Genomic DNA, 20,381 nt, shown 5'->3' on the forward strand with positions numbered 1-20,381 from the left:
TACAAGCACAGCGAGCAACATTAAGCAGAATATTTAGGGTGAATAGAAATTAATTATTTCTGCTGTTTGAGCAGAGCAACGCCCTTTTTTGAAAACTGAAATCTCCACAAGGCGTCAATGCTTCCACCATTCCTTGTGCCTGAGGGTGCTAATGGATGCCAATTTACTTTAGTATGAGGAAGTATGGTGAACAAATAACGAATAACCCTATGCATTATTCTCCCATTGTCCCGCTGAAGAGTTTTTGACCACCTTAGTATATTCCAATCAGCTGTGGAGTGCAAACTACTCTCCCCTCAAAAAAAAGTATAATTCTCTTTCGTCTACAAATGCTCGAGGTGGAAATGAGGCAGAGGGGCTGCTCAATATGAGTTTTCCTTAATAGGTGTCATAGATGTCATAGAATTTACAGTGCAGAAGGAGGCGATTCGGCCCAGCACCGGCTCTTGGAAAGAGCACCCTACCCAAGGTCAACACCTCCACCTTATCCCCATAACCCAGTAACCCCACCCAACACTAAGGGCAATTTTGGACACTAAGGGCAATTTATCATGGCCAATCCACCTAACCTGCACATCTTGGGACTGTAGGAGGAAACCGGAGCATCCGGAGGAAACCTACGCACACACGGGGAGGATGTGCAGACTCCACACAGACAGTGACCCAAGCCGGAATCGAACCTGGACCCTGGAGCTGTAAAGCAATTGTGCTATCCGCAAGGCTACTGTGCTGCCCATGTCTGCTGAAAACGTGCATTTCTCAGGTCTGTTGGTAAAACTGCCTGTAGCAGGCAGGAGCAGAGTGCACAATTAATGTTAAACTGACAGCTTTGGGCCCTGCACAGCCAATGTCCAAACTTCTGAGTTGATGGCATTTTTACTCCATTGACCCCAACTTGGGTTTTAACAAAATATCCCAGGACGAACAGGGTATTAAGAACAGAATAATTACACCTGAGTGTGTCAAGAAGATTGTGGGTTCGAGTTCCATCCCAGGACTTGAGCACAATCAAGGTTGACATTCTAGTGCAGTACTGCATTAGTGATGCTGTCTTTCAGAAGAGACATTAAACCAAGACCCTCTCCGAGACGTAAAATATCCAATGGTACAATTTGGAGAAGAGCAGGGGCGTTCTCATTGGCGCCAATATTTATTCTTTAACCAACCTCACTATCACCTTGCTGTTTGTGGGAGCTTGCTGTGTGTGCATTGGTTACCATGTTTCCAACATTACAACAGCGCTTACACTACTTGTGCTGTGAAGTGCTTTGAGATGTTCTGTGCTCATGAGAAGTGTTATATAAATGTAAGACTTTCTTTCCTAAGAGGTGACTTGAGGTAGGGGTTTGGTGCTTCTGTCTCGGATGTGTGTGTTGCCCGCTGAGTCAAACCTGATACCCTGATCATTTGAAGAGCCCTCTTAGTCCATCAGTTCTTGTACGTGTGAACGAATGTTAGCTAGTGCCTGTTCATTTGCACAATGTCAAACAAAAGCCACTTTACATGACAGAATCTAAGTTTGAACCTCCACCTTGTCTATTTAATGATTTTACTCAATAAAATTTCACTCCTCGGTGAATTACATTTACATTGAAGGTACAATATCCATAGAATAGACTTAATCATTAAAGCTGTTTTTAAAAAAAATACATTCAAGAACTTAACACTAATGATGCTAGTGTTAGGTTGCTGAGGAACAGAGAAACATGCCCTGGCTGTATTAATATTTTAGACCTAGTTCACTATACAAATAAAGCTTGATTAAAGTTAAATAGTGCACTGTACACTTTATACACTAATGCTATAATATACATATATTCACAGTAGTATCTGTACTAAGATTTAATTCTTTTTTAAAAAATGTGTTAAAATAGAATTAAGCATCAGGCGAACAGCAATAATTAGGCAAAATGCATGCAATAATCTCATGTTTGAATGGTAAAGATTTAATCACAATATTAGCTGTGCTTTTCTGGTTATGAACCAGCCTGGTATCGAAGTGCATTTAGAAATAGTATATTGGGCTCACACAGTCTGTAACTGATCCCCTTTATTGTCCCTGCGGATATATTAACTTGCTGCTAATTTATTGACATGCTCAACTCTGTTGACTTCACCGCATCCACCAGGAAAGAGACCTCATTGCACAATGTCTCATACCGAAAGGCCATCCGTATCTGAGCCACATTAGTCTTCCGGATATCGTTCCCCTCAGGCCCCTCCTTCAAATAGTTTACACCCAAGCAATGCTGCTTCTCCTTTTGAAAAGAAATAAAGGCAAGTATATTAGCTCTGTTCACAACCTTGCAGCATCATTGAAATGTACAGCAAAGAAGACAGCCATTCAGTCCATAATATATGGGCTGGCTGAAAAAGATCTCTCTAGCTTATAGCACAAGGGCACATTTAAGTCTTTATTTAAATATGATCATTTCCACCCTTTAAAGGTAGTGAGTTCTAGGTGAAGACTATTCTCCTCAACCCCTCTCTAATCCTTTCACAAATTACTTTGAACCAATGTCTTTGGTTATTAACCTCGTTGCTAATGGAAATAGAGTAGATGGGAAGGACCTATCTTACCTCTTTATAATTTTATGCACTTTAATGAAAACACCCCTTTACCTCCGCTGTTTCTTTTTTTTAAATTTAGAATATCCAATTCATTTTTTCCAATTAAGGGGCAATTTAATGTGGCCAATCCACCTAACCTGCACATCTTTGGATTGTGGGGGTGAAACCCACACAGACACGGGGAGAATGTGCAAACTCCTCACAGACAGTGACCCAGGGCCGGGATTCGAACCTGGGTCCTCAGCACCGTAGGCAGCAATGCTAACCACTGTGCCATCGTGCCGCTCTCGCTGTTTCAAAGAAAACAACCCGTGCCTAGTTTGGCTGGATCAAAGTGTATGAGTAAAATAGAGACCCAGCATACTATAGTAAAGAAAACAAGTCAGAGTGAATGTCAGGAGAGTAAGACAGGGCTGGATGGCCTTTATTTTAATTCTATGAGTGTAATAGGTAAGACTGATGAGTTAAGTTTACGGGTGTGGATTGACACATAGAATTGTGACATTGTTGCCATCACAGAAAGATGGTTAAAGGAAGGGCAGGGCTGGCAACTCAATATTCTGGGTTATAAGATCTTTAGGTGAGACAGAGGAGGGTGTAAAAACGGAGGTGTTGTACTATTAATTAAGAAATCAATTACTGCAATGAGGAGAGATGATGTCTTGGAAGTGTCTTCAAACAAGGCTTTATAGGTAGAATTTAGGAATACAAAAGGGGGGAGCCACATTACTGGGAGCGTATACTAGGCCCCAAAGAGTCAGTGGGAAATAGAGCAGATGATAGGTAGACAATTTACTGAGGTGTATAAGAATAATAATCGGGTAATTATACTAGGGGATTTAAACTTATCCAACATTTGGAATAGTCAAAGTATAACGGGTTTAGAGGGGGAAAATTTCTTGAAATGTATTCAGGGGAGTTTTTTGTATCAATATTTAGAAAGCCCAACAAGAGACGGAGCAGTGCTGGATCTGATTCTGGGCTACAAAACCAGACAAGTGTTCAATGTGGCAGTGGGGGAGAACTTTAGTGATAGCGACCACAACAAGGTACGCTTCAAGTTTGTTATGAACATGGAAAAAGATTACCCGCAAAAGCTGGCTTTGAATTGGGGCAAGGCAGATTTTACTAAAATAAGGCAGGATCTGGCCAAAGTTGACTCAGAACAACTTCTTGTTGGAAAATCTACAGCGGAGCAGTGGAGAGCATTCAAAAAGAAAATGGGGAGAGTACGGGACCAACATGATCCCTATCGGGGGAAATGTAGGAGCAATAAGTTCAGGGAACCCTGTATGTCTAGGATAATCCAGGACTGGCTAAGGAGGAAGAGAAAAGCTTTTAGCTAGTCCAAAGGGAGAAATTCAACTGCGGCCCTACAGGAATATAGGAAGTGCAAGAGGGAACTTCAAAATCAATTATAAGAGCAAAAAGGGGGCATGAGAAAGGATTTGAGAATTATGATTAGGGAACCTGAAGATATTCTATGAATACATTAAGGTGAAGAATACATTAACCAGGGAAAGAGTAGGGCCCATTAGAGACCAAAGGGGCAATCTGTGTGTGAAGCCACAGGACATTGCTAGGGTGTTAAGTGATCACTTCTCAATGGTCTTCACTCAAGAGAAGAAGGTCATAGGTACAGAATTCAGGAAATGGGACTCCTCCTTGAATGCCTCCCATTGATCTGACACTGTACCGTCAGACAGCTGTTTCTAGTCTACTTTTGCTAAATCACATTTCAGGTTAGTAAAATTGGCCGTACCAACTTAGACTCTTGATTTTATCTTTATCCTTTTCCAAAATTACCCCAAATCTGACCGATTTATGATCACTGTCACCCAAATGCTCTCCCTGGGTTTTCACCCGCTTAGCTTCTTACCCTAAAACCAAATCAGGAACTGCTTTTCTTGATGGGCTTGCTTTGTACTGGCTAAAAAAGTTCTTTGGAATGCATTTTAAGAATTCTGCACATCTTGTACCCTTTACAATGATTCTATCCCAATTAATATTAGAATAGTTGAAATCCCCCACTATTATTGCCCTTTAGATTCAACACTTCTCAGAAATATGCCAAATATTTGCTCTTTTTTACCCACTGTCTATATGGGGTCTATAGTCCACTCCCAGCAGTGTGGTTCTCCCTTTTTTCTGTTCCTCAGGTCAACCAATGGCTTAATTTGATGCTCCTTCCAGCATATCACAAAGCTCTTTCTTCAATTGCCCTCATTTTTTTTTATTCTCCTCTTTATCCTATCCAAGAAACTGTGACCATGAATGTTGAGCTATCATGCCTGCTCTTCCTAAGCCATATTTTGATAATAGACACTTGGAAGTATAGCATAGCAATTTGTGCCATCAGCTCATCTGCCTTATTCACTGGACGCTTCCCTCCCTGCATTGAAGTATGTACCATTAAGCACTTCCAATTTCCTTTTTTGTCTACTTTCCCACCTTTATTTCCTCTGCCTTCCACACTTGCGTACTAATTTTCTGCCTTCCATTTCCAGCTTTGCTTTTCTCCCGTCTGAATCTCCACTCAGATTCCCATTTTCCCTCCTGCCAAGCTAATTGAACTACTGAAGTCTATGTGCTGATGTGTACCCATAGTACTTTTTTCTGTGGTGGTTTGAGTGGCTTGTTGGACCATTCAGAGAGCAATGAAGAACAACTGCATTGCTGTGAGCCTGCTGGACAAGGTCAGTTGGTTAGGATTGTATTCACTGGAGTTCATAAGAATGAGGGGGGGGGGGGGGGGGGGGGGGGGGGCTGGATCTCATAGGAACCTATAAAATTCTAATAGGACTAGACAGGGTAGATGCAAGAAGGATGTTCCCGATGATGGGGGTGTCCAGAACCAGGGGGTCACTAACTGAGGATATGGGGTAGACCATTTAGGACAAAGGTGAGGAGAAATCTCTTCACCCAGAGAGTGGTCGGCCTGTGGAATTCACTATCATAGAAAGTAGTTGAGGCCAAAATATTGTATGTTTTCAGGAAGCAGTTAGATATAGCACTTGGAGCGAAGATCAAATGATATGCAGGGGGATGGCAGGATCAGGCTATTGAGTTAGATGATCAGCCATGATCAGCTGAATACATAGATACATAGAAGATAGGAGCAGGAGGAGGCATTTTGGCCCTTCGAGCCTGCTCCACCATTCATCACGATCATGGCTGATCATCCAATTCAATAGCCTACTCCTGCTTTCCCCCCATAGCCTTTGATCTCATTCTTTCCAAGTGCTATATCTAGCCGCCCCTTGAATATATTCAATGTTTTAGCATCAACTACTTCCTGTGGTAATGAATTCCACAGGCTCACCACTCTTTGGCTGAAGAAATGTCTCCTCATCTCTGACCGAAATGTTTACCCTGAATCCTCAGGCTGTGACCCCTGGTTCTGGACACACCCATCATTTGTAACATGCATCTACCGTCTAGTCCTGTTAGAATTTTATAAGTCTCTATGAGATCCCCCTCATTCTTCTGAACTCCAGCGAGAACAATCCCAACCTAGTCAATCTCTCCTCATATGACATAGTCTCCTCCCGATCCTATTTTCTATGTTTCTAGGTCTGCAGATTTTTTCCTCGAAAAGCGCTAGGGAGTCAGATGGGTTTTTTAATGTCAATCCAGCAGTTTGATGATTGCTAACGAGACCAGTATTTTATTCCAGATGTATTAATTAATTGAATTCAAATTTCCCCCACCTGCCATGGTGTGATTTGAACTCATCCCCAGAGCAATAGTCGGAGTTTCTGCATTACTAATTTAGTAAAACTACCACTATGCTACTGTTCCCAACTGCAACCCACGAGGCACAGCTGATGCCTCCCCTTTGTTTAACTTGTGGAGGCAATGCCCGTTTTATTGAATATCTTCTTGCTCAGCAGAAAACCATAAACAGCAAGTCACCTCCATACCCAAATTATCCACCCTCACTGTAAACATAGCTGCTAGTTTGGCCTTCACATTGCAGCAGCTCTTGTAAATCATGTGACAAAGCCTCCGGAGTCAGTCTCTCAGCGTTAATCTCTTAATGTGCTTTGAGTGATTGATTCCAATGAGCCTCTTTCACATACAGAAGTCTATTCTCTGCTCTTTGTAATACCGTCTCCAAACGTATTGATTCTCAGCTTTGTCTGGGGAAAAGTGAGTGCAGATTGTAATGGGAAGAACATTCTCCCCTGAGAGGGAGACTTGGCACCTTGTACGGTTTGCACTCAGTCGCTGCTCATGTTTCATTGCTTAAACTTCAAAATTACATCATGATAAAAGCTTCAAATGTTCTCTCCATTGTCTCAGTGCAGCAGAGGGACTGGACCAGACTGTACAATGTGCTAAATTTGATTGTAAGTGAAACCTGGAGTCCTACTGTCAGCTATAGAATAATAAGTTTTCTCTCTCCCTCTCTTTCAGTGGGCACCTTACACACACTTTGTCAACCCTGAAAGATAGCAGACGCTTGCCTCAGCAGCTTGGTATAAAAGTTTTCCATCACAGTCTCACTGGAACTGCATTCCCAAGGTGCACCGGTTAATGGAGGAGGCCCAGAGGGAAACTTCGGCACATTCTTAACTTCATGCCTCTGATCTCTGGCAACATTTTACTTGCAGATATCAGAATGAAACCTCTTCCTATCTGTTTTTACCAAGTTCCAAAATTCCCTGGCTCCTTTTTTCATTGAAAATCTCTTGGGCACTCCACCTCCGGCCTCGACATACTGTCTGAGCACTGAAACCTGATACTAATAAGATCCTTCAGATCTTGGACCTTATTAAACATACTGTTTTGATAGTTTTACCTCATGAGACAATCCGCTTTGAAGCACACTGTTCCTCGCTATCTCACACAGGTCGCAGGTGCTCAGTTTCCACACTTGGGCAGCTATTGCATATTCCTCCATTAGTGCCTCCTAGATCAGAACAGAACAATGTGTTAGTTCCCTATCTCAAAGCACAAGCAGCAACCATTCCTTTGCTGCCACTGCTTCAAAATCCAGGAACTCCCTCCCTAATAGCACTGTGTGTACCTACACCAGATAAACTGCAGCCGTTCACGAAGGTGGTTCACCACCTCCTTCAAGAGTAATTGGGGAATCATAGGTGGATCGCAATTTAAATAATGGCAGATGATATGTTACTGTGGGTGCATCTTTGGTGCAGGGAGCTCTTTTGGGATTTCCTGATTTCGCACAACTGCCCATGATAGGGGAGCATGGACATGACTAGTTCTGTTCAGCAGATAAACCTGCTGCTCAGCATGTCAGCCTGAAACTTCCTGCCAGGAAACCAGAGGCCTGGGAGTCACCATTCCCTTATTGTGTTCCTGGCCTTATTGATCCAGGCAGGGGCCTCCCAAGCTCCCATGGGACCTGGCCTAATTCGCGGTCCTGCAGCTGGATAAACGACAGATATTTGAGGCTCACTATTACCAGTCAAGTGACCATAACCACTCAGGGTGACCACAAGGTTGACTTGTATTGACTATGCAAGCGTTTGGGGAGATGGCAGAAACCCACTCCACAGAACCACCTAATGGTCAGAATATGCAACTGCATTGTGACACTCCAAACAGATTGAAAAACGCTGATATGGCAATTTACGATAGGACATGTACAGAGCACACTACCAGGAAGATTGCAGGGTCAGGTAACTGTAAGTAGTGCCATTGGTAACATCCGAAAACTAAATTTTACACGGTGACTTTCAAAGAACGAACGACAGTACAGCACAGGAACAGGCCCTTCGGCCCTCCAAGCCTGTGCCGACCATGCTGCCCATCTAAACTAAAATCTTCTGCAGTTCCGGGGTCCGTATCCCTCTATTGCTATCCTATTGATGTATTTTCCTTGAAGCTTGCACATTTGGCTGAGACCATCATCTCTCCACCACACACAGTGCAGGGAATTTTGGACAGTGTTGACATACAGAAAGAAACCAGTGAGGATGGTGACATTTGCAGCATAAAAATGACCCAGTCAGCATCAGAATTAGCATTGCATAGAGCTTAAGAGGCACCAACCTTGGTGTAATGGAACTGCATGGGGTCATCAGTGGAGAGAGAGACCTTGAGGCCTTTGTGCAGGAACTCACGCAGTGGGTTTTTAGAATATTCCAGAAAGAGGCTGTTATTGCTCAATGGAGACATGGCGATAGGTACCTGAGCAAGGTAGTACAGGTATTGAAGCACTGGGCTCTGGAAAACAAATATACAATCTGGATCTCTTACTGACTTATTGTGAGCAAAACCAAAATTGCACTGAATGAATAATGTACATTCCCAAATGAGTAAATTATCACTGTAATGGAGGAGCAGTACTGAGGGAGTACTGCACTGTCAGAGGTAGAGCAATGAGGAAGCACGACACTGTCAAAGAGCAGTACTGAGGCAGGGCAGCACTGTCAGAGGGGCAGTCGTACTGTTGGAGGGGCAGTCATGAGTGAGCTCCATGTTGCCAGAGGTTCAGTTATGAGGGAGTGCCAGACTGTTGGAGGGGCAGTAACAGGGGACCACAGAACTGTTGGAGGGGCAGTAATGAGGGATCAGATGCGGTCAGCATTGCAGTAATGTGGGAATGCTGCGCTGTTAGAGGGACAGTAATGAGGGAGCGCAGTGCTGTTATAGAACATAGAACATAGAACAGTACAGCACAGAACAGGCCCTTTGGCCCTCAATGTTGTGCCGAGCAATGATCACCCTACCTAAACCCACGTAACCCGTATACCCGTAACCCAACAATCCCCCCATTAACCTTATTGAGGGAGTGCCATGCTGTCAGAGATGTCATTCCTCTGGTGGGATCTTTAACTGAGGGCCCCTCTGCCTGTAAAATTATTGTGCCGTTATTGGAAGAAAAGCAGTTCTCCTGGCTAACATTCTTTCCTCTACCAACATTGTGGAATTCACCACTACTTCTGGAATCCATTGTGGAATTCACCACTAGGGCAGCACAGTAGCATGGTGGTTAGCATAAATGCTTCACAGCTCCAGGGTCCCAGTTCGATTCCCGGCTGGGTCACTGTCTGTGTGGAGTCTGCACGTCCTCCCCGTGTGTGCGTGGGTTTCCTCCGGGTGCTCCGGTTTCCTCCCACAGTCCAAAGATGTGCGGGTTAGGTGGATTGGCCATGCTAAATTGCCCGTAGTGTCCTAAAAAAAAGTAAGGTTAAGGGGGGGGGGGGGGGGGGGTTGTTGGGTTACGGGTATAGGGTGGATACGTGGGTTTGAGTAGGGTGATCATTGCTCGGCACAACATTGAGGGCCGAAGGGCCTGTTCTGTGCTGTACTGTTCTCTCTTCTCTCTCTTCTCATAGCTGTTTGTGGGATCTTCCTGTGCACACCTTGATTGCTGTATTTGCTGGCATAACTTAAGGAGGTAACCCATTCTGCATGCGTCATCTCTCATGAGGGAGCTATCCAATTAGTCCCACTCCCCTGATATCCCCCCACATTGCTGTAATGTCTTCCTTTTCAAATTCAACTCCCTTTTGAAACTTATTGTTGCAACTGCTTCCACCATCCTCTCAGGCTGCACATTCCAGATCACAACAACTCACTGCTTAAAAAGGTTTTCCTCTCTGATACTTTATTAACCCTAGTTACTGACCATTCTGCTACTGGAAATAGTTTATCCTTACTTACTCGATCAAAATCCTTCATGATTTTGGATGTCTCAGTTAAATCTCCTCTCAACCATCTCTGCTCTAAGGAAAATAATTCTCCAATATCTCCACATAACTAAAGTCCCCCACCCTTGCAACTGTTCTAGGAAATCTCCTCTGGACTCTCTCCAAGGCCTTGACAGCCTTGCGAAAGTGTAGTTCCCAGAACTGGAGACAAGACTCCAGCTACAAAAGGTACAATATAAATTCCAGGTTCTCGTAAAAGCTCAAGATTGTCATTCTGAAGGGCGGCCATCATCCTTATAATGTCAAAGGGCGATGTGGAACAGTCACAGTGCGGATTTCTTTTCAAATCAACAGCTGTTCTTCACTGCAGTTTAAAGTATGCAGTCCCCAAACGCAAAGCCTGTTTGAGGTTTACAGATGTGTATCGAGTTACTAAGTGTTGTTCTGAACTCTTGCCCATTTGGAATGGTGCTAAATGATCCTATTTTATCCTGGATGTTCATCTGCACTCAGCCTGCACTCTGTCACAGCCTCTCCATACCACCAGAGTTAAATGGAGGTCATGAGAGAAAAAGAAGGGACACAGCAGATTCGTGACAGTCAGCTAATGCATTTTCCCAGTGCTCTCCTGCCCTGCGAGGGCTGACGCATTTTGGGAACTGCTGTCTGATAGGGTGCTTGAGCCTACCTGATGTTGTTCACACACAGACTCCGCAGCCGGAGTTCCCAGGGCTGTGGGATCGTGTCTGAACCCAATGGGTGTGAAAGGCAGTGTTCCAACTGAAGTCAGACCAGGGAGTGGTACACAGAAACATAAAAACATTTACAGCACAGAGGGAGACCGACCGGTCAGACCATCTTATCAGTGCCGGCGAGAAAGAATTATCCAGCCTATTCCCACCTGTCAACTCTGTAACCCTGTAGTTTACGGGCACCGCAAGTGCTTTTGAAATACAATGAATTTCTCTCTCTACCACCCTTTCAAGCAGTGTGTTTCAGACACCAACTATCCTCTGGATGATAAAAACTACCTCTCGGCTTCGTTCTCCACTTTACTTTGCACAAACTCACATTTTTCTGGACTGAATTCCATTTGTCACTTTCTGTCCACTTGAACTATCCATTGATATCTTCCTGCAGTCCATAGTTTTCTTGCTCGCTATCAGCCAATTTTCATATCATCTGCAAACTCTTAAATTATGACCCGACGTGCATGTCTAAATCATTGCCATATATCACAGTGCACCATGCATTACATGCAAATAACTTTCTGACGGAATTACAAAGTGTAAATGATCTGAGATCAAATTGGGAAGCGTAAGAAGAGATCTGAAAGCAAGCATTTCCAAAGCACCTTTCATGAGCTCAGGATATCCAAAGTGCTTTACAATGGAATTGTGTTTGGAATATAGTCAGACAACAAGGGCCCACATTTAATCAGATCACTTATTCTTCACAGTGTTCTTCGCTGTGGTATAAAAATAAGTCTTGGCTAATGCCTCTGAGCTGCTGAAGGCTCCAGGATTGTTGACCACCAGTTTTTGTTTTACATAGAATTTACAGTGCCGAAGGAGGCCATTCGGCCCATCGAGTCTGCACCGGCTCTTGGAAAGAGCATCCTACCCAAGGTCAACACCTCCACCCTATCCCCATAACCCAGTAACCTCACCCAACACTAAGGGCAATTTTGGACACTAAGGGCAATTTAGTTGTGGTCAGGCTCAACAGGGTAGAAAACGGCTTTAGGGAAGGAAGGAATTCAAACTATTGAACTAACCTAATACAAAACTCTCACCATTGTGACTAGAATTGAGCCAAAGCAGGTTGTGGGTGTGCACAAATTCCTCATATTGTGTACACTTCAACTGTGAAAAGGGCAGCAAATTCATGGGAACACCATCATTGGAGTTCTCCTCCAAGTCACACACCATCCTGACTTGGAATTATATCTCCGTTCCTTCACTGTCACTGGGTCAAAATCCAAGAACTCCCTTCCTAACAGCACTGTGGATGTACCTACACCACATGGTCTACAGCAGTTCAAAAAGGCAGCTCACCACCACCTTTTCGAGGTCAATTTGGGATGGGCAATAAATATTAGCCTAGCCACATCCCATGAACGAATAATAAACATCGTCCAAGACATTCTCCAATGCTTTTCTTCAAGTAGATGCATCTAAAAGATTGTAAGGCACTGGGATCCTGGTTTAACAAACACCTGAAAGGCAGCACCTCTAACAGTGCAGCACTCTCTCAGTACGGCTTCACTAACTGTGCAGCACTGGGTGCGTCAGCCTGAAGTTTGTGCACAAGTCACTGGAGTGGGACTCAAACCCACAACCTTCTGACTCAGAGGTGTCGTACTACCCATTGGGTCACAGTTGGCAGTGGTGAATTTGAAGTGAGATGCTGTGACGTTAGTGTGTGAGATTGATTTTCACAGTACCCAGTGCTGTTGCAGTGTGTGAGCATACCTTCTTGAGATTCAGTCCGTGCGAAATATTATCCGCCGTTAGAAAGGCTGAAACCAAGTGAGTGATTGAGCCGGCCTCCCCACAGTGAGGGCGGAACTGGAATGTACTCAAACCTCGTTCCCTGAAAAACAAATCAGAGCATCAGTCACGAACCAGTTTATCAGGAGGTAGAACGAGCCAGGCCTCGTTGCTAGGGTCACTGAGGGTTCCCACCAAGCCCGCATCCCTGCTCAAATCCTCCCCCTGCCCGAGTTGGAACTTGACCCCGGTGAATGAGCTCGTCAACCCCAGGGGAATCACTCTTTTTCTCCACAGCGAAGCTCGATCAACTGTGGTGAAAATGTTTTTCGAATCAATGAGCTGGAACCTTTGAACTAAGACCCCTGTAGAGTTGAGGAAGACAGATCCAGGTCAGATAAAGGGCAAACTGTACAGCCATAAAATGAGAAGCACAGAAGTAGGCCACCCAGCCCGTCGTGCCTGTGTCAATTCTTTGAAAGAGCCTCCCTTTTCCTGCTCTTTCCTCATACTCTGTTACTTGATCCCATTTCCAAGTATTTATCTAATTCCTGATTTGAAAGTTACTTATTGAATCTGCCACCTCCACTCTTTCAGGGAGAACTTTCCAGATCATAGTAACTCGCTGTGTAAAAACATCATGGGCTGGATTCTCTGTCCCGGGCCACCTGGAATTCTTTCCCCCATGGGGCAGAGAATCAGGCGCCGCGGCAAAATCGGGATATGGGGCAGGCGCTGACCCAAACGCGATGCTCCGGCCCCCCGCTCGCGGCATGAACGAGTTCCACATCACATGCCAGCGTGAATATGTAAATAAATGCAAATTAATGGTAATGGCCAATTTGCATCTATTTAGCGGGCCCAGCGGCCGATGGTCTGGCCTCCCGTGATTCTCTGGTCCCCATGGCTGGGGTCAGTTCAGTTGAGGTCTTTGCAATCGTGGCCCTGGCATGCTAGATTTCGCGGTGGGCCAAGGGGGCCCATTCAAGGCCCAACGCACCCCCTCAAACACTGCACGTTGGCCTCGACGCCCCCCAACCCCCCACATTGCACAGCCGCCATCAATCACCGGATTACCTGGGTAACACTCTCCCCACCTGGAAACCCCCCCCCCCCCCGGACCTCTATAATAGGAAGACCCCCCACAGGGACTCCTGTAATAGGGGGACCCCCCTACAAGGACTGATGTAATAGGGGGACCCCCCCTCCCACTGGGACCCCTGTGAGTGGGAGACCCCCTCCCACTGGGACCCCTGTGAGTGGGAGACACCCCCCCCCCCACGCAGCCATGTGATAGAGGGGCGACCCCAAAGATCCCTGTAATATGGGAACCCCCCCACACAGATCCCCTGCTTAAAGGAAACCTGCCCTGCATGCCTCCGTAGCCTAAGTGGTGAAACCTCAGTGTTTGTAAGCATGGACCACACCAATGAGAGATAAGTGCACAAAATACATTCCGATCACTCCAGCGTGTGATTTCACTGCACTTATCTCTCTTGAAAGGATATGAATGGATCAAAGCTGTGGATGTTTTTTATGAGCTGTCAATCACAGACCACTACCGAAAGCTATGAATGGATTGCAGATAGTGGATCTGTGGGAACTAGAGGCAGCACAGCTGCTCACCTTGGAGGAATGGACGTGAGATAAGTAGTACATCCACAATGCTTCCCACTTCCTCGGCCCAGACAGGTTCCCGTTTCTGGGGGAAGGGGTGGGGGAGAGAATCTGTGTTTGGGGAGGGCGTCAGCGTGTGTGAGGCGAGTCTGTGGAGGGCGTATCTTTAGGCAAGATGTCCCTTGTGGAGCTCCCCATTACAGGGGTTCCTGGGGGACGGGGGTCCCTATGAGGGCTCCCTTATTTCACGGGTCCCTTTGCGGGGGGGGGGGGGGGGGGGGGGGTGGGGGGGGGGGGTTCTCCTCCTATCACAGGGTTCGGGGGGGGGGGGGGGGGGAACTAGTCACTTTTGTACTTGAGTGTTCGGGGGGGCACCCAGGTAATCCGGGGAAGGGGGGACAGCCATGGGTGGGGCAATGTGCGATGCAGGGGGGCTGGGGCCAATTTGCGGTGGGGGGGATGATTGGGGACGATTTGCAATGCGGGGGCGGGGTGCCAATCGTGGAAACACAGTATCGGGCCGTCTGCTCAAGATGATTTGCATGGCGTGGGACATGAATTGGATCCTGCTTTACGACTGCAAGAGAATTGTAAAACTGGAGCAATTCAGCTCCGGGGGGACAGCATAGGGCTGGATTCTCTGATTTTGAGGCTATGTCCGGAGCACGTGTCTAGACTTGCGACCAAAAAGTCAGCGACGCCCCCGAATCGATGCTCCGCCCGGTTGGGGCTGGCAGCCACGGCACGTAATATCCGGCTTTACCTGCAGATACGGACGGAGAATTGCCACGTCCGTGACCGCGTATGCGCACGGCGGCCACCTGCGGCAGTTGCGCCGTACCAACATGCACAGCCGCGCGTGGACAGGGCCTGCCAGACAGTGCCCCCCCCTGTAACCCCCCTCGCCACCCCCGGACCATCCTCTCACCAGAACCCCCCGCCGTCCGCCGACCACCCCCCCCCCCCCCCCCCCCCCCCCCCGGCCAGTGGAATGGCTCCCCCACTGATTGTGGTGGCGCTGGACACAGTCCTCAGCCTCCACTCAAGGTCCCTGAAAACTCTGAGCACACGCGCTCCATCCATGCCATCGGAAAGTCGCCACATCGGGGGCAGAGTATCGGGGGAGGGCCTTCAGGTGACTTCCTGAAGCCGCCCCAATGGTGTGCGGCGCACCCACCGATGATGCTGTTTTTGAGGGGGCGGAGCATCCGAAAAATGTCGCCGCCCCCGATTTCAGCATCAAAACGGATTCTACTGGGCAATCGCCAAATGCAACTTCGCCGTCGGCAATCGGAGAATCCAGCCCACGATCTCCCATGAATCTGGCGCTTTTGCCAATCACCTAAATCCTAGCACCCAGAATTAGACAAATGCTCCAAGAAGCGTCTAACCTGTGTTTTGTAATGGTTCCATCTGTACTCAATGCCTCTATTAATAAAGCTGAAGATTCCCTATAGTTTTTAAACAGCCATCCCAATTTGTCCTGTCACCTTAGAAGATTTGTGTACGCACACCTCCAGGTTTAGCTGTTTCTGCACCCACTTTGTACCGTTTAGTTCATATTGTCTCCCCTCATTCTTTTGACCAAATTGAATCACTTTGCCTTTCTCTGAATTAAATGTTATATGTGTTTTACCTGACCGTTTCACCAGTCTACGTCCTCCTGTTAGTATCCTCCTCGTTGGTTGCTACAATTCAAAGTTGTGTGTCATTTGAAAGCTAACAAATTTAATTTAATGAACAAACATATGTGGTAGTTTAACAAACGCCTTTTGAAATTCCATTGACACAATCCTCACTAGAATGGGTGAAGTAGTTACAGAATTGTCTGCCTCTTGTTTCAGGGCAGAATATGGAGCTGGGAATACTTACTTCCTCAGATTGTTGAGCACCATGATGTTTGCGTACATGTAGTAGAGGTAGTAACTGTACGGTGGGTTCTGCTCCCTCGTCCACTGCCCAGGGGTTGGGCTCTTTAACGAGAACATGTGAGCACTGTGCTTGGACTCATCGTCCACACTGTCAAAGCCCGTCACCTGCAACAAAACAGAGAGCAGTCGGACAGCACGCACTCCCAGCCATGAATACAATGCACAGCGTAAAACATGCCCCAGTGAAGACACCGAGTTCAATTCCACCAAAGCAATTCGAGAATTTTTATTCAGTTTTTTAAAATGTGGAAATAAAAATTGGATTTCAGTAAAAGTGACAATTGGATTGTCATAAAAATGTAACTGGATCATTCATGTCCCTTTAGGCGGGAAGAACCCATTGTCCCTACCCAGTCTGGGCCTCATATGTGACTCTAAACCTACACTATAGACCGTATTTTACCAGTTAGGGAGGAGTGGAATACTCGCTTTCCCTGCACTCCCAGAAGAAAAGTTGATCGGAAGCCGAGACACCCAGAGGAAGCCTGCCCCACAGCCAAATCATGTCGCGGGTGGGCTAAAATGGTTGTAGAAGGAAGTCCTGCCCTCAGGGGCAACTCCAGAAGTCCTGACAGCGCCAGAGCTCCATAGTGGGCACTGCCGGGACTGCAAGGAGGAGCACGAAGAAGATGTAGCACTGCTCCAGAAAGGCAAGTCCCAGATTCTTGGGCTGGAGCTCAGAGGTGGGGGTGAGGGGCCAGGTTTTTAAAATATATTTGTGTTGTCGCAAAGAGAAAAAGAAGTAGAGGTGCCACGCTTTAAGTTCGTAAAAACAGACTGCAGGGTTTATTAAGAGATGTTGCTTCTACAGGGTAAGATGGCGAACTCCCCAAAAGCCCGCAAAATGCTCTACAAATGTCACTGTATATCACATGACATTTCACCAGCCAATAGTGTTACTTGAATTCATAACACCCCTCCCCCTTTACTCCTTTCATGTCAACAATTTTTCTTCTAAACACTTAAACAACAAATCCAACAGATTACGTTGCATCATCGGGTTATCTATACATATATGCATCAGCAAGACCGTGTCTTTGGAGGAATTCTGTCTAGTTTAGGTAATATCCAACATTCCAGAATTTGGCTCTTTCGAGATCATGGAAGTGTCTTCATGTCCACTTGTTGGTAGTACGTCTTGTGAAACTAACTCAGTATCTGTCTCTGTTGGTGCTGATGATTCTGTAGTGACAGATTCAGTCATTTCTGCAGTAGTAGAACACAGTTCTGTAGTGTCTATCCATACACTCCGATGTGAATATTTCTGGTGAAGACTCTGTACATTCATTTTATGAAGCTAATAACCGATCAGCATGCCAAACATTCATCACCTGTTTGAAATGTGTTCTGCAAGAATGATGGCTGGAGTTCATTTTTCACTCGTTATATAATTTCTAGCTAGGACACAATTCTCCATGGTTAAAGACTCTACTCTTCGGGTTTTGCTCTCTTCTAACCATTTGTGTTTGATGCTGTCACCCGACAATTTCCGAAGTTGTGGTTGGTGTCAAGAGGTCAAATTGCGTTCTCAATTCCCTCTTGAATAGTAGGATCGCCGATAAGCTTTGCATTGTTAAATGCACCGAATTTCTATATATTATAAAGTTGTTAAAACGTGTCTGGATAAAAAACTTTGATCTCTTGATGCCTTCACTGCATGTTTGAGCGATTGCACAAAGTATTCGGCCAACCCATTGGTTGCTGGGTGATGTGAAGCAGATTTAACATGGTGGACAAATCACCTTCAAGTAATCTTCCAACTTTGTTGATGTAAATTGAGTCCCATTCTCACACAGGTTGCTCCGACCGTCCGAACCTTGTGAATACCTCATCTCGCCTCCCAATTGTTGTTTGGTTGTTGAGGACTTCATGATTGCGACCTCTGGCAATTTTGAGCAAGTCTCAACCATTACTAGGCACAGATAGGAGCAATTAGATCAGCTTAGTCAATATGAATTATTTGCCATACTGCGTTGGTCATTCCCACTGATGCAAAGGTCTCACGGGTGGAGTATTCCTTAATGTAGCACAGAATTGGCATAGCCCCATCTTCTGCTCAATTTGGGCATCTAATCCTAGCAAACAGAAGTAGCTGTGTGCCAACCCCTTCATCCGAACCACATCAGGATGTCTTTCATATAGCTGTTCAAGTATTCTGCTTCATAGACACGACAGAATGTTTACTCGAAAAGCCCACAGCAGAACTCCACTCTGAGCTGTCAGCTCAAGATGCCTGGTGAAGTTGGGCTCGAGGTCTGGATTCTTCTGGTGCACATTTGTTAAAGTGTCTTTTTGGATCATATCCATAACCTTCCTCATCATTGGATCGGTTCCTATGTACCTTTGTACTTGAGATGAGGTTACCGGTACCGGTTCAACATGAGAGAGATATAATATATTTACGAAATTTTCATCAGATTCTTGTTTGACTCCAGATCTTGTTTGACTTGAGCCGCAATCTCGATAAAGTGCCCGCATTTTCATGCTGGTCTAATTTACAATACTGGATGTCATAATCGTGTGCCGACTAGATCAAAGACCATCTTTGCAATTGACTAGCTGCTATCGAAGGAATACCCTTATACAGCCCAAAGGTTGTAGTTAAGGGTCAATAGTCAGTGAAAAGTGTAAAATCTCGCCCATAAAGGTAATGGTGGAATCTTCTTACAACAAAGATGATGCTCATTGCTTCTTTTTCTAGCTGAGCATAGTTTGACTAAGTGCTAGTTAATGCCATTGGTGCAAGAGTAGTTTCCAAATTCTTTACCTGTTCTTCATCATTTGTCTGCTTTGATCCAGAGTTTCACTTCCACTCCAGGGAGAAAGAGAACATAATGGAGTGGTGTAACGACAACAATCTCTCCCTCAACGTCAGCAAACCTAAAGAGCTGGTCATTGACTTCAGGAAGTAAAGTATCGTACACACCCCTGTCAATGGTGCCCAGGTGGAGATGGTTGATAGCTTCAAATTCCTAGGTGTGCACATCATCAATCTGTCCTCATCCACCCACGTTGACTCTACAAACAAGAAAGCAAAACAGCACCTATACTTCCTCAGGAAACTAAGGGAATTCGGCGTGTCCACATTGACTCTTCCCAATTTTTACAGATGCACCATAGAACACATCCTATTTGACTGCATCACAGCCTGGTATGGCAACTCAGCCCAAGACCGAAAGAAACTACAGAGGGTTGTGAACACAGCCCAATCATTCGCGTGAAACTGCCTCTCATCCAGACTCTGTCTCCAGCTCCCCTTGCATTGGGAAAGTGGGCAGCATAATCAAAGGCCCTTCCCACCCGGGTTATTCTCTCTTCCAACCTCTTCCATCAGGCAAGATGTCTGAGGACAAGCACAAACAGGTTATAAAACAGCTTCTTCCCAGCTGTTAACAGAGTCCTGAATGGCCCTCTTATGAACTGAACTGATCTCTTCACATATCTGCTCTACTGAGTAGTGTTACTCTCCATATGCTTCACCCGATGCCTGTGTCTATGTATTTACATTGTGTATTTATGTATGTCCTATGTTTTTTCATGTATGGAGCGATCTGTCTGGACTGTACGCAGAACAATACTTTTCATTGTACCTCGGTACACATGACAATAAATCAAATCAAGTCTGAGATCAAAATGACTCATCAAATACCATAGCATACTTATTCATAAGTGGTTGTAGATCATTCGTAGAATCAATGAATTGGTTCATTACGGCCTAGGTGAGCTTTATCTTTCTCAACCATGATCCACCTAAAAATGCTGGAAAGTTTCCTTGGACATTGTGGAGAGACAACTCTACTATTTGACTGTGAAATTCCTCATTCACCTTGATCTATCTCTTAGTGACATAACCTCTTCAGTGTATATCCTTAGAACAACATCTGATGGTTCAAAAGGTACACGTTTTAGATTCTGGTTGTATATTGTCTCAGGTATGAGTGAAACTGCAGAGCCCTTATCCAATTCCATGTTGACAGTGTTTCCATTAATATTGGATAAACCCAAAAGAGTTGCTGATCTCCCTTAAGTGATCATAGATCATAGAATTTACAGTGCAGAAGGTGGCCATTCGGCCCATCGAGTCTGCACTGGCTCGAGGAAAGAGCACCCTGCCGAAGGTCCACACCTCCACCCTATCCCCA

At 45.6% G+C, this 20,381-nt stretch overlaps 1 protein-coding gene across 4 annotated transcripts in view; it reads right to left on the bottom strand.

The window, feature by feature from the left end:
• Nucleotides 1-1,514: 1,514 nt before the first annotated feature.
• The window catches only part of LOC119971815 (AMP deaminase 3-like), an 80,169-nt gene continuing 61,302 nt past the window's right edge, over nt 1,515-20,381 (bottom strand). For 3 of the 4 annotated variants that reach the window (XM_038807993.1, XM_038807990.1, XM_038807992.1), the window contains exons 11-15: nt 16,181-16,344; nt 12,674-12,794; nt 8,596-8,769; nt 7,376-7,486; nt 1,515-2,258 (exon numbers count right to left, since the gene is read on the bottom strand). In XM_038807993.1, the coding sequence (XP_038663921.1) occupies nt 2,082-2,258; nt 7,376-7,486; nt 8,596-8,769; nt 12,674-12,794; nt 16,181-16,344 (747 nt within the window). In that variant the 3' untranslated portion in view covers nt 1,515-2,081. The remainder of the gene's footprint in view (nt 2,259-7,375; nt 7,487-8,595; nt 8,770-12,673; nt 12,795-16,180; nt 16,345-20,381) is intronic. The other variant, XM_038807989.1, reaches the window with a different exon arrangement.

The sequence above is a fragment of the Scyliorhinus canicula genome, chromosome 9 (assembly GCF_902713615.1).
Source record: "Scyliorhinus canicula chromosome 9, sScyCan1.1, whole genome shotgun sequence".
Classification (NCBI taxonomy): Eukaryota; Metazoa; Chordata; class Chondrichthyes; order Carcharhiniformes; family Scyliorhinidae; genus Scyliorhinus; species Scyliorhinus canicula.